At 45.9% G+C, this 14,326-nt stretch overlaps 5 protein-coding genes across 5 annotated transcripts; all 5 read right to left on the bottom strand.

The window, feature by feature from the left end:
* Positions 1-558: 558 nt before the first annotated feature.
* On the bottom strand, positions 559-1,599 carry SNOG_02350 (hypothetical protein; the record flags this gene model as incomplete). Its single annotated transcript, XM_001792906.1, has 1 exon — positions 559-1,599. The coding sequence occupies one exon, from the start codon at positions 1,597-1,599 to the stop codon at positions 559-561; it is 1,041 nt and encodes a 346-aa protein (XP_001792958.1).
* Positions 1,600-2,468: 869 nt separating this feature from the next.
* On the bottom strand, positions 2,469-3,160 carry SNOG_02349 (hypothetical protein; the record flags this gene model as incomplete). Its single annotated transcript, XM_001792905.1, has 2 exons — positions 2,469-2,499; positions 2,586-3,160. 2 exons carry the CDS (start codon positions 3,158-3,160, stop codon positions 2,469-2,471), a joined length of 606 nt encoding a protein of 201 aa, XP_001792957.1.
* A 392-nt stretch (positions 3,161-3,552) lies between these two features.
* Positions 3,553-5,242, bottom strand: SNOG_02348 (hypothetical protein; the record flags this gene model as incomplete). Its single annotated transcript, XM_001792904.1, has 3 exons — positions 3,553-3,761; positions 3,808-4,919; positions 4,968-5,242. The coding sequence occupies 3 exons, from the start codon at positions 5,240-5,242 to the stop codon at positions 3,553-3,555; spliced, it is 1,596 nt and encodes a 531-aa protein (XP_001792956.1).
* A 4,600-nt stretch (positions 5,243-9,842) lies between these two features.
* On the bottom strand, positions 9,843-11,686 carry SNOG_02347 (hypothetical protein; the record flags this gene model as incomplete). Its single annotated transcript, XM_001792903.1, has 3 exons — positions 9,843-10,232; positions 10,498-10,837; positions 11,028-11,686. The coding sequence occupies 3 exons, from the start codon at positions 11,684-11,686 to the stop codon at positions 9,843-9,845; spliced, it is 1,389 nt and encodes a 462-aa protein (XP_001792955.1).
* Positions 11,687-12,349: 663 nt separating this feature from the next.
* On the bottom strand, positions 12,350-13,824 carry SNOG_02345 (hypothetical protein; the record flags this gene model as incomplete). The annotated part of the gene is made up of 2 exons (XM_001792902.1): positions 12,350-12,829; positions 12,982-13,824. 2 exons carry the CDS (start codon positions 13,822-13,824, stop codon positions 12,350-12,352), a joined length of 1,323 nt encoding a protein of 440 aa, XP_001792954.1.
* Between the last annotated feature and the right edge of the window lie 502 nt (positions 13,825-14,326).

Raw genomic sequence — 14,326 nt, 5'->3', positions numbered from 1 at the left:
CTTTTCCGAAGCCTCTCAAATTCTTCGGGTAGCGGTGAGTCAATTTTGCCGTTTTGATAGATGTCGAGGAGGAGTGCTCGATCGCGTTTTGCAAGGTGTGATCCAATCTTCTGTGTTTCTTGGGCTAGATCTATCCTCTCTTCCCCCAGTTGTTGCTGCTCTGAAAGACTGTCCTTGGGCTGCTGCTTTCAGTGTGGAAGGCTCGCACTGAAAGAAGCCTGAGGCGTGTACGATGTGGGACAGGAACGAGTAAGGTGAGATTGTTGAGGGCTGGCATTTGTTCCGAAGTCGCGATCGCGAGATGGCAATGCCAACCATAGGGTCTCGTTTTGTCTGTGTAAAGTTAGCAATGTACATCACGATGCGCATGATAAGACATGATAGCAAGATAGTAGGGCAGGATAGCGATGGGGTATATGATTGCGGTATATAGAATGATGGTGTAGACTCACAACCGGAGAACTACTCAAAACGCCGTCCATGCAATCCCATTGTGGTATCATGGTAGCATCCAGCCATATCTAAATGTGAAGAAACGAAAGTGCAAGGAATCCAATTTCACCCACCAATTAAGATCATAGGCCGATTTGTCATGTTTTCGAGATCGCCCATGTCAGCGTGCTTTTCGGCTTTGCGCTTGACGGCAGCCCCAACAACATCGAGTAGTTCGCGTTCGCGCTGGCCCCAGCCTAGAATGGTCTCATCGCTCAGTCGACCCTCGTGACGGTCCATTTCGAGCTGCTTAATGCGCTCGAAGGCTTCCTGGTCGATAGGCTTGCCATCATTGCCCTGCCGGAGGACGTCTCTAAGAGAGACTTCGGCATTGCCGTGCAGACAGACCTTGAGATTGCCGTCGCTCGTTATGCGTAGCCGGTTACAGGATCCGCAAAAGTCATTGGTCATGCTCGTGATGAAGCCGACCTTGCCTACAAAACCAGGCACCTCGAATGTCTTGCTTGTATCGTTCTTATGGCCAGGTAGTCGTCTGAGGTTGGGGTATTTTGCGCGTATGATGTCGAGCATTTCCTGGAAACTGATCATCTTGCCCTGGCTCCACTTATTTCCGCCAAACGGCATGTATTCAATAAAGCGCACTTCAATGTCCTTCTCGCGGCCCATCTCTACGAAGGGTATGATTTCGCGCTCATTGAGCCCGCGCATGACGACACAGTTGACCTTCAGCTTCACGTTCGCGCCCAGCTTGTTCATCTCGAGTATGCGGTTGATCGACTTCATGACAGCATCAAAGCCGTTTCGCCGTGTCATAATCTGGAACTGGAAGGGGTCCAAGGTGTCCAAGCTGAGGTTGACGGCCGTCAGACCTGATTCGACCATGGCATCCAATTTCCTATGTAGCGCAATGCCATTTGTAGTGAGGGCGAGTTCGCGCAAGCCATTGGTGCGAAGACTGCCAATTTGCTGCATCAACGGGACGATGTCGCGGCGCACCGTGGGCTCGCCACCCGTGAGTCGAATTTTGGTGACGCCTTGCGAGACAAAGAGCGAAGATAGGTAGAAGATTTCGGGCGTGGTGAGCATGTGCTCGGCCGGGGAAAGTGGGATGCCCTCTGGACCATCTATCAGCATCGTCCCAAGCATCGCGAGATGGGAAGCGCACCTTCGGGCATGCAGTACAGACATCGCAGGTTGCACCGCTCAGTGATGCTGATGCGCAGATAGTCATGCTGCCTACGGAATGTATCCGTCAAGAAGTCGGAGACGGGTTTCGCCTCGTTCACGGCTGCTATGCGCTGCTCAAGAGCGCTTTTCCGCTGCGCAACTGGCACTGGCGGCACTCCTCCAGGCACCTGAACTCCGGGCTCTCGTATCGCCGCATTCGTCGCTATGCCCCTCGTGTGTCTCGCGCGTATCGCGTGTCGAACTCGATGTTCGCCACGAGCCGTCGCCGATCGCCATGCGGTCGGCACCGCCCGTATATTAACCATAGGCGCCATTAGAGAGTGTCGAAGGTGGGAGAACCTCGTCCAACATTGGGGACGGCGGAGAACAGAGCTATATACACATGTGGAGTCGCGAGCGAAGGATGACTGAGCCTTTACACACAAGTAGTGCGCTATCCGGCGGGCGTGCGTGCAGGGATCCCGCAACTGAAATGCTTGGCTTGGTTAGCAAGGCGAGAGACCAAAGTGGGGTAGTTCCGTGAAAAGCCGTCGACGTTCATCTGCGTGCGATAGGCTCAGATGGAGAATCGTGCTGCTATGCAGTGGCACAAAAAGAACATGTACGTCACAATTAGTCGTCGTAGACAAAAGTCTTCATTGTACGGACTTCATCTCCCTCCTCCCTCCTCCCTCCTCCATCCAATCTACATCCCTCACTTCTTCGCCCTCCTCGCCCGATCATACTCCCTCCTCTTATCCTTCTTCTCCTTCCTCTTCACCAACTCCGCAAACCTCGCCTTCCCCTCCCGCGATACAAAAGCCAAACGAACTGTATGCCTCCTCGGCTCAGAGCGCCACTGCGTCCTCGCCGGCGCACCTGAGACAGTCTGGTTAACTATCGATGTAGGGAGAAGTATATTATAGGTCCGATTTAGTGGAGCGAAATGATACGGAGGGTCGTGCCTGGCCTGAACGGGAGCATCAGGCATCTGCATGAACGCGGGGAAGCGCGGCTCCTCTGCCTCTCGCTCATTCTCAGGGTTGCTTTCCGCACTATCTTGGAGAGGTAGGTCGAAGCGCCACGAGCCGTCCAGAATTCCTGGGTCGATTGGCGGACTGAGCGGGTTCGGTGCGGGCTGGAAGACGTTCTGCTCATCGGGCAGTGTCGGACGGCTCATCAAATGCTGGTGATGAGTCCAGCAGTTCGTACAGGTAGGTTGGAGACAGGGCGCATGGTATTTTACTTCGTTCTGGAAAACCCCTTGAGTGACGCGCTTGGGGCCTCCGTAGTGGAAGCTCTGGAGCTTGACTTTGCAGTTTCTGGGCAAGGCTGCGTCTAACCTGGGCGGTGGCTCGCTATCAGGTTCTTGTTCGGTGTCTGAATTCGATCTTGGACTGCTGCGCGTTGCTGATCTCTCGGTGCGGGAGGCTGCCTCGTGGATCTCTGGCTCAAAAGCATTCCACGCCTTTTTCGGTATCCTGATCTTGAGCTTTCCATCCTGATTGGGGAAACTTCTGGTATTAGCTGGTGTAGCCATGATGACCACCGGTGGCGGCTTGCTTGGTTATGGAAGATCCTGCATGATCATGTAAATAGCCAGGAAATGGCAAGGCTGTGTTGTTTGGTTCTTATTTGTTGGCTGCTTGCTGGCTTGGGACATGACGAGACGCTTGTCATGTGCGACAAACCATAGGAGTGGCGGATGACCCGCAGCATAATGAACAGTATCCTGAAAGTAAGACAAGTAATTAGTGAATGCCTCATGCATCCGATTCCACGTGAACATGGTACTATTCGAAGCGAGACATGTCGTAATAAACAAATCCCATGCCTGATTGTTGCATGATGTGCGAAAATGGATTGTTGAGATGTCGATTGGAATCGAATGGACTTGCGAAAATATTGCATGAAACAGATCAAGAGCTGACTTTAGTCCTTTACTGTATGTGGCCCGGTCTCCTCCCCGGCCACCTTGACATGCCTCGTCTCTTCGTTGTCGTTAGGTTCCAGGCTGTTCGTTGCTTCCAGGATTTCCAGACCCATATCGCTTCGGGGCCCCGTGAAGTTCTTCCGGCCGTCGACAAGCCACTGCACCACACTGATGAACAGAATAATACCAAAAGCGACAACACAGTAGTCTGTAGTAGTTAGCAGGCGTGATCATGGGGTACTGCGTATACATACTCATGTTCGTAGTGGTAACGGGAAGCTCTGGTGGAAAGAGGAAGAGGACGGTAGTGACAGTCGTGTATGCGAGACCGACCAAGTTTGCAATCCAGCCAAGCCAGTTCGGCAATGCAAACGCTCTAGGCGGAAGCATTTTCCGTCCGCGACAGACGTTGATCGCGATGGGAATCGCATATGATACACCAAGAGCCACTACCGAGGCGGAGATGAGGGCATTGAATGCGCTGCTCGAGCCGATTAAGATCAACCCAAAGAGAATTGTTAAACCCGCGGCTAACATGAGAGCGTTCAGAGGCTGGCCAAGTCGCGGATGGACCTTTGAGAAGAATGGAGACCAGGGCACTCCTCCGTCTCTAGCGAACGCATACGTCATGCGCGATGAGGTGGTCATGATAGCAATCTCTGCGAAAAGAATGCAGCCAAGCGGAAACATGAGTAAACATACCGCTCCTGCTTTACTGCCAGTAGCATTGTTGAGGATCGTGATGAGTGGCCCTGCTGCAGACTCAATGATTGCCTTCGCGTCGCCGCCAGACACGAACAGAAGAATCATGAGGAAGAAGAATCCAGTTACAGTTCCGATGCAAACACAGTAAATCATAATCTTGGGTCCTTGAATTGAAGCGTTTGGAATCTCCTCGATCATGTGCGCCACCGCGTCGTATCCAGTGATTCCGAAACCGCCTTGCAGTAAACCAAGGAGCCATGCGACACCGTCTGGCCAGCCAGTTTCGTTGATGAACTCAGTAAAGACAAACTCAGCGGAAGCGTAGTTTGGCGACGCGCATGCTAGCACTGTTATACAGACAATGGCGAAGCCGCCAATCGACCAAATGAAGGCAACCCGATTCACGTGTGCCAGGATGTCGTTGAGGAAAGCATTGACGAAGAAGGCGATGAGCGTCCATGCTACATATATCAACCAGACCTGATATGGCTTCAAAGTGAAGTCAGGATGGAATAGCAAGATAAGTCCCGAGATGAGCTGTGATGCAAGCAGTCCTCCAGAAGTCGTCAAAGCAAGCCAACCAGAAACGTTGATCCAGCCAGTTATCCAGGAAGCCAGAGGCACCCAACGTTTCGGAGTGATGACTGCAACCCAATAATATCTGCGAACTTGTGAGGTTTCGACTTTGACACTTGCTAGTAAAGCTTACTGTCCACCAGCTGTCGGATATGCTGACAGGAATTCGGCCAGTGACGCAGCAAGCGCCAGATTGCACACGCCAGCCGTCAGCAGTCCCCAGATAACGCTCGTCGATCCTCCGGAAGGTAAAGCGAGCCCAAGCGACGAAGAAAGAGCGGTCCACGAGTTCAAAATAGCAAAGGCCAGCCCAAGCATGGACAGAAGACTGAAGTTGCGCTTGAGCTCTCCTTCGTGCCCGAGGGCCTGTAGCTGGGCTTCGTCATCCAGACATCGGTCGTTCTCCATCCTCAATTTGTCTTTCTGTCAGTACCAAGAGAGGGCTGCGAGTAGGAACCACGTAGGTTAAGTGTGAAGGGCATTGGCACGCGACCTTATAAGCTCAACCTAGGTGGAGGGGCCACCCCGTTGGCCAAGCCACCGTGACAGTGGCTTGTCCACAAAGGGCATGTCCACGCAGCGACATTGCTCGACAAAAGCTTCGCTGAGCTTGAATCCCGACGCTACTCCACATTGTCCAGCGGGCGCGATAACGGTCGTGACAAACTTATGGACGGAAGATGGGGTAGCATCCAATCAGCTTCGAGACTAATTCTTATCCGCCACGATCAGCACTTGGACAATGTCCGGCATCGATACCAGCGTCAGACGCGCGTGCAGAAGTAAGAAGTGGCCTATTATCGCGAGATAGGGATGGTGAGATTGATAGAACAGTTCTGAGGGGAATGGCTAACGCGCATCCCAATAAGGGGCTATCGCGCATCTTAATAGCCTGAATTGGCCTAGGGATAAGCTACAGCTAGGGTACCCTTAGAAGCTAATTTACTATAGGAAATAGCTCTCTAGAGAGTATTAACGATACTAAGTAGATGTTTATATTTTAGCATATTTCTACCTAATATAGTAGAGGATTATAGACGTGTTTTTAAGTAATAGATAAGGCTAATAGAAAGTTTCTTATAATAGTTAATATTATATATATTAAGTTCTACTAGTATTCTTAATAGAAATATATACTATTATTATAGTAACTTAATGCTCTTAGTAAAGAAGTATACTAGAACTCTTAGAGAAGTAATTACCTATACTATTACTATCTATTTTAAGCTTATTAAAGGTGCTACTAAGACTTTAGATAAGGCTATTAGAGTAGCAGAAACTAACGCTAAGTATAGTATTAAGGTTACTTAAATACTTACTTATAGACGTGCTTATAAGCTACTATTTAGAGCGCCTATTAGCTGCTTAGATAGCTTATTAGCAGCTCTATAGGTAGCTCTATTACTTCTAATAGCTATCTAAAGCCTAGCAGCTATACTACTAGTAGAGTAGTAGATAGAGCTATCTACGTAGCTCTATAAGTATAAGGCAGACTGCAGGCATAGAAGGCTTAGGTTAATAAGAAGTACTTATATTTAACTAAAAGTAGAATAGTAGATAAAGAGTCTACTAAGAGAAGAGAGTAGCTAGCTATATATACTGCAAAGCGTATAGGTGCTAAGCTAGCGTATACGCTAGCCTAGAGTAAACTAGCTAAAGTAAAAGAAAAGAGAAGAGAAAGCTAAAGTAAGTAAGGTATACTAGAGCATAGGTAGTAAGTTAGAGAGTAAGTAGTAAGTTTAAGTAGAGATGCTTTACTTGCATATAAACCTCTCTAGTATTCTTTATATATGCCTCTTCTAAACTTAGTAAGGTCTCTTAAGCTATAAAGAAAGCTAAAAGAGCCTAGAAAGTATTACTAAGCTTAGCTAGAGGTAGCTAGAGCTTAGTAAAGAATAAAGAAAAACTTTAATAAGTTTCTTTAGTTTAGCTATATAAGTAGAACTTAGCAAATATAAGTTTATAATTTTAGTATAGCTACGTAAGTTATATAAGTTTTATACTAAATTTGCTTTACTTCTATAACTTTTTCTATCTTATCTACTCTGCGCTATAAAAATTAAGCTTAAAACTATTTAGAGAATACTTAAAAGAGTAAGTTTTTCTAAGAATATTTTAGATACTTATGCTATAACCTTTACTACTAGCTAGGTGTTTAAAGTGCTTTAGTATAAGCCTAGTTTTAGTAGTAATAACGCTAGCTTAACTAAAGTAAAAAGTTTTAAGTATGTATATTTATAAGATTTAGTAGATATAAGCGCTTTAGTATAAGCTTATTAAAATTAGATTTAGCGTAGTATAGCAAAGTAAAGGCTAATATAAGCATAAAGTTTTGCCTCTTACTAGAGCCTATTATAGATACTCTTAGTAGCTAGTAATATAAAAATTACTTTTTTAGAAGTAAGAAAAGAAAGTAAAAAAGAAGTAAAGTAAAGTATACTAATATTCTAGAGCTACTGCTAGCAGCTAAGCCTTAGAATATAATTAGAAAATATAGCAGACTAAAGAATAGATATTATTAAGCTAAGATAATATAGCTCTATAGAGATAGCTTCTTAAAGAAAGTAGCAGAAGTATAGTAATAACGCTATTTACTATTATCTAAGCCTTTTATAGAGTTTCTATCTATTCTTATTACTAAGTTTCTCTAGCTAGCCTACTATTAACTCTTAGTTTTCTAGATAAGGCTACTAGTTATAAGAAAAACGAAAGTAAGGCAGCTTTAGCCTCTTAAGGTATTTATAGTAGTAGAGAAAAGCATTATAATTTTTACTAAACTTAGTAGCTAGTTTCTAAGTAAAAAGTAAATTATTAGTCTATTTAATATAGTAATACTACTAGCCTTTATATAGAGCAGATTTCTGCTATTTATAATCTACTACTACGTTAATATACTATTTAGAGTATTTACTACTATTAGAGTTAATAATAGAAATTTCTTTAGGCTATAGAAGTGCTTAGTTAGGTAGTAGTTTAGCATCTGCTAGCTATAAGAGCTGTAAGTAGAATACTAGAAAGATACTATATTAGATTATCTCTTCTAGTAAGTCTAGGTAGTATACTTAGCTATTATAGATTATGCAGGTTACTATATATAGGCCTGCCTATTAATCTTTAAATTTCTTAGTAGGTTATAATATTAACTAGTTAGCTATGCTTAGCTATACTTAATCTCTAATTTTATAGGCTAGCTTACTATAGTATAAGATATTAGCATAAGCTTACTGCTTCTATTATGCTTAATAAATCTATTCTTTTAAGTGCACTACTAAGTTAGTATTAGCATTTATTAGTTTATTAGCTTATATCTATTAACTCTAAAGCTACTTACTAAGCTTAGCTATAGCTTCTTTGCTAAAGTAAATTCTGCTGCAGAGGTAATAGCCTAAATCTGCTATAAATAGTATTATACTAATAGAGATATTAACTATATTATTAGCTTAAAATTTAGCAATATATAAGAATAATATCTAATTATTCTAAGTAAAGTTAATAAATTATTAGAGGTACGTTTCTAAGAACTAATTATATTACTCTATTTAGCTATCTGTTTCTAAGTAGTAGCTAGTAGATAGTTTCTACTTAATCTTAAGCCTAGCATAGATACGTTTCTAAAATTTATATATAAATATAGTGCTGCAATCTAAGATAATATTAAGAGGCAGCTTATAATTCTTAAATACTTCTATAAAGCACTATACTGCTTTAATAAAGTTATAGGTAATAGTTAGAAAGAAATAGCATTGCTTAGTTAATTAGTAGCTAATAATAAGAATATTATTATTAGCACTCTAGCACTAAAGACGCCTTTAGCGTTCTAAGCAGGCTTAGTATATCTGCTAGAGAGCTAGTATATAGAGTAGAGAGAGAATTGCTTCTTATTAGTAGCAATTTATCTATCCTTTATAATAATTCTATTAGTTATTCTTATTATTACTTACTCCTAGCTATAACTCTCTAGTACTATCCTAATATTTAAATTGCTTACTCTATATAGCATAAAGAAAGAGTAAATATATTATCTAACTCTCTATAAGCTTCTACTATAAGAGCAGCAGCTATATAGGATTAGAGTCTACTCTTTTATAATCTATAAGAAGAAAGCGCTATAGCTTAAGCTTAAGAGGTTCTTAATAATAATATTAAAGATCTTATACCTATTACTCTTATAGAGGAGTTAGGCATAAAGATAACTAAGCCTAATACTATCTAACTAGCTAATAATAAGCTATAAGAGCCTATTTCTCTCTAACTTAATTAAGAGAAGAATAAAATATATAAGAAGATTAAGAAACTCTAATAACTAAAGGCTTAAGCCCTTCTAGAGGAGAAACTAGTTTTCTTAAGAGCTATAAAAGCCTATTACGATTTAGGTAACTAAGAGGCTTTTAACTCTAAGTAACTAGAAATAATACTACTAGGTCTATTCTAAAGTAATGCCATTAGGCTTCTTACTAAAAGACCTACGTTAGGAAAAAGTAAAAAGTGTCCTAGTTAGTAGTGTTGCTGGCAATTTCGTCAGGAAAACTAAAAATCTGTCGAATATTTATTTCTATTGATACTGTAGAATTGACTGTGTCGCTAGCGAGTTGATCGATTCGAGGAATTTATGTTTGTTATCAAATATACTTTGAAACAAAACTTCGTCGAAATGGTCGGTACTGTCGGAATTGTCGGAACCGTCGGAGCGTCGACGGTCTAGCACGCAACTTTACCGTCTTCAACTGTTATATTTTCTTTCTCCCTACCTACTCTGTCTTCCCACCTGCGCTATTGAAGTTTACTTCTTTAATATACTTTCCTTAGTATCTTACTACATATTTACTTCTTTCTGCATTGTAACCAGACATCACAGATATCACTAGAAAGAGCTTTGTTAGGATTGTTGGTAACATGAGAATTATTCTATTACTATGCTAGTCCTGCATTCCATACAGTCATCTACTGTTAAGCACCGTTGAGCACCGTTGAGCACCGTTGAGCACCTTTCCTAGCAGTGCGCCGGACCTTAGCAGAGTGCTTCTAAACTCATGACAATCGGTTCAGTTTGATGCCAGTCCATGCGTTGATCCGTAACCGTCGATCCTCCACCTTGTAGTTTATCTCGGGAAGTTGTTTTGACGTCCTGCTTGCCCAGTACTTTGAGTTCCAGTTCACTGTCTGGGTTAAAATAGACAATGCCGACACACATTTCTGCCAACTGGCCGAGTCGGTACACTCGGAACATGAATTGATCCTGTGTGTTCTGCCTGTCTTGCGGCTCCATGATGACGACGTGCGTAGCTTCTGTCAGTGTGATTGCCTCTGCAAATGCCATTGAAGCCACCATGATCCAAGGCCCATCTGGATCCCTCCATTTAGCAAGCTTGAGGTTGATTTCGTGCTGTGTCATACCTCCCTGCATGACCCAAGACGCTCTCGTCACCGAACTTCTCTCTCAAGCCTAGCCACGTCACTGCCTGCACGATTGGTTTATACGACCCTATGAGGATTTTGGCGCGGACTTCCTTTGGCGGTGGTGGTGTATTAGCTGCTTTCGCTGCATCTTCTGCTGCAATGCTCCATGTCCGGCTTGGCGTTCCTAGAATTTCAACCTCAGAGCATAAATTCGATAGGTTTTGAAACTTCGGGCTGCTTTTGGTTATAGCACGCGCCTCTCGTACTAGGAAATGGTCCTTGCTTGGGTTGGTAAAGAGGTCCTTCACGCTGTTTGACGTGAAGCGTTTGACTTTGCGGCTGCCGTATGTTTTGAACTGTGCTGCCTTTAGAGTAGCAAGCGCAGGGTAGGATGCTATCGCCTGCATCTCGAAGCGGTTGAAGATCACACGTCTGCTAGCTTCTGATTCATCAAGGCCTTCTTTTTCCAGGATATCTCTGCATTGTTGCTCAGCGTTTTGTACCGTGCTGAGGAAATCTGGACATGGGCAGCTTTGGAAGTAAGGCAGGAAGTCGCCCTTAATGCCGGATATTGGTTTGCCCCACGGGTCGCGCGTCTTCAATGTTCTTTTCAACATAAACCTCTGCGCTACTGCTGCTCCTTGAGATATAAGTTCTTTATACTCATGAGACGACTCGTGTTCGCTTGCGTCGTGCTTTACATTGGCAATCATATTGCGCCATTGTTTAGCCATTTGCTAGGCCATTGAGGGCTGTGTTTTGGCGAGTCCTGTGAGATGGTGTCTCCGCAATCGACCGGTAGACTGCATCTTCCATCTTATAGATGCGATCGCCAGTCACGGAGTCTCTCTTGTCGGTAGCGTTGAACCAGTTAGAGACCCCTTTCCTGTTTTGAAGGCCAATGAGTGCTAGCGACACGAAGATCAAGATCTCATTCAGTCCTTGTTCCATAGGCGTTCCGGACAGGGCCCATGCTTTCCATTGGTATCCGTGGTTGTGGCTTCGAATATCCTGGTAAAACTTGGCCATGATTGTGCCCTCCGACTTGCAATTGTGGAATTCATCGAATACAGTCCGCCCCCATACAGTGACATGACCAGGAAGCAGTATCGCCCTCTTTTCCACATGAGGGCCGCCTTTGCGTATGATCGTTCGCTGTGCCGTGACGCTCATAGTGTTGTAAGCCCTAAACACATGCTTGTCTACCTTTCCGAAGCCGCAGACTATCACAAACCGTGCTGCTGACGGTGCTGGACGGTGCTTCGTAGCCTCAGGGTGCACAGCAGGCGTGTTCGCTTCCGGTATTGTCCAGTAGACTGTTTCTCGATGATCCACGCCTCCTAGCACGTAGCTCCGTGGGGCGACTAACTTATTGGCGGCAGCGAGCGCTTTGGAGATAGCGTCAGTGGTATCGATTCGCATCTCCATTGCTTCCTCTTTCGTTGGTCTGCCCATGTTCTCCGGGGAGAGAGTCACTAAAGAAGCAGAACCGTAGGGCCAGCGGATCGCTTGGGTCGCACCACGTGGAGTTTGCAAGATCCATCGCGACTACCTCGTTCTTCCAGGCATCAGCTGCTCGCCCCCAACCAGTCATCATTGTGGCTGCTTGTCGAGGTTCGGCGTTGAAGGAGGGGCTCCTTTCGCACGCGCAGTGGAACGTTCTCTCGCCTTCAGTAGGACATGGCTTGTCGTCATCGTCAACTGCGTTGTGTTCTGTCGCGTCGCCTTCTGCTCGCGCATTTTGCACTTCCGTCCAGTTCTTGAAGTGAACGTGTCCCATGAGGACGGCGAGCACCATCGCTCGCGTTTTGCCCATGCCCATGGCGTTGGCAAAGATCCCGCCATTGTCAGATGACAACTCTTTGAAGTAGAGGATGTATGCGTCTGTGAGCTGGTATGGGGTGAAGTCGCAACTAACCCCCCAACATGCCGGTAGCTTTATTGTGCGCTTGTTCTGGAGGTCATCAATCGAAACGCCAAAGAATACTGCGGCCGAAGTCCACTCTTCCAGAGTGCAGTGTTCCATTGCCGTCCCCACTCTCTTGCAGAGAGACCGTCCCTCGTTCTAGTTTGTTTGTTAGCAGGGTGAACAGTGGTTGACTGTCTTCCACGGTGGACTTACTTGGCGTTCAATAAGGCTTTGAGCCTTTCCTTTTGTTCTCTGGCAAGGTCCTTTGCTGTCGTTGCCTCCTCGTCCTCCGAGTCATCCTCAGGGTCAATGTCCGAGCTGCTGTCTGAGCGGTAGTCGTCGCTGTCTAGCGGGCCATCTGGCTGAGTCTCGCGCTCCCGAGCTTCTTTCTCCTCTTTCTCTTTTTTGGCCTTAGCCAGCTCCTCTTCGTCCCTGGTCTTCTTAAGCTGCGCTTCCTTTCCTAACCGCTTTCTTTCAGCTGATCGAGCGCGGGCCGCTGCTCTGTCCCTCCTGCGTGGGCGCGGGACGTCGCTGCCAGTGTCGGAGTCCTCTGAATCTTTGTCTTTCTTGGTTCTTCCCCCGCTTGCTTTTGCATGTCTGCTGTCCGCTGCCTCGGTCTTACGGCGCTTGAGGGGAGGTCCGTCTGGTATAAGTTTGGAATGTCGGCCTCTCTTCTTGGGTGGTGAGGGCTGTTCTGGTGGTGAGGGCTGTTCCGGTGGTTCGTCAGGTTGGAATGTTACTGCATATAGATGTTAGTGGTGTATATTTCAGTTTTGAGGGTTCGTGCTATACCTTTATTAGAATCGCCTGGCGGTTTCGTTGTCTGGCATAATAGCATCACTGCTCCGAGCCTCCTCGACTTGATATGAGAGTTGACGGTGCCTAGCAAGTCGTCGTCGTCCTCAATGAGCGTCATCGTCAACGCATCCATGACCTGAGAGGTGCCTGCTTGGTACCAATCGGAGTACTTGGGCAATGACAAATGCTGGATGAGGGCATCGTACTTGAGGTGCTGGGCCCTAACCTCAAAGTAGTTCTCCTCCAATTTCTGCTGGCTTTCCTTCGTCATCAGCCTGAACATGGGGAATTGTTTGACGACAGAGTGATGCACAGCGTCTACTAAGGCAACATTGGCGTCATTCAAGATAGCCGGCTCAGTGAGTGATGCAACGCCGAACTTGTCGGTTATCGACGCTGTAGACCTGTTGGACACGACGGACGAAGACCGTCGCTGCGCCGTCTCAGACAGTGTCGGCGTTGGCGTGTTGCTCGGGTCCTCTGTCTTGACCTTGGCGCCGTACTGACGCACCTTGGCTAGCATCATCGTCCAGATAGTTCCGGCTGCAGCCTCGTGGAAGACTTTGGGTATTTGCGCATTTCGCAGCCGTGTACATTTGGCTACCGCAAGCCAGTCCTTTGACGTTGGTGAACGCAAGCTCTTCAGAAGCTGCGATTGGCTCTTTTCTGATTGGATCTTCTCGAGTAGGTCCTTTTTCTTGACATAGCTTGTAAGGTCCTCTACAAGTTCAACAACCTCTAAGGTCGTGATCCCATATCCTTCTCTTACATTCGTTTGTGACATGCTGTTGGAGCTTGTCGTGTTGGCCTTGCTCTTGTACCACTCTGGTTGCTTCGGCGGCGCCCATTCTGTGTCGCTGTCATCGTCGCTGTCACGTCCGGCCATAATAGCTTCGCGCCTGGAGTAGAAGACGGTTAGCGACCGTGTGTAATCGTTGGACTGTTGCTGAAAGTGCGTGTTAATATGTGGATGTCGCTTGGGAGGGTGCGCTTACTGACTATGGAGAGTTTGAGCGCGGTCGCAGGTTGTTGATGTGGGAAGCGCGTTATTGACGTGAGAAGCGCGTTGTGGATTTGAGAAGCGCGTTGCTGTGACAGTGGCGATGTAGCGAAACGTGTCGGTGGACAAAACAACGATAAAAAGGAATTGCAGCGTGATGTGTAAAGAGCTTGGGCTTCAATGCGCGGGGCTTGCAGAAAACATAATGTTGTTATGTAGCTGAAAAGGTTGTTGGTTGCGTTGCGTTTGTATGCACCGGGCAAATATGCCGGATGCGGGTGGGATAATAGGTGAGAGTGAGTGTGAAGTTGAGCAATGACAATGTTTCGACTTAAGAGCCGCTCCGCATAGCGGGCATGCTTTAGTCCAGCAGAACTTAATCATGCTG

This window comes from Parastagonospora nodorum (assembly GCF_000146915.1).
Source record: "Parastagonospora nodorum SN15 chromosome Unknown scaffold_3, whole genome shotgun sequence".
Classification (NCBI taxonomy): Eukaryota; Fungi; Ascomycota; class Dothideomycetes; order Pleosporales; family Phaeosphaeriaceae; genus Parastagonospora; species Parastagonospora nodorum.
This window is presented reverse-complemented; position numbering and strand designations above follow the sequence as displayed.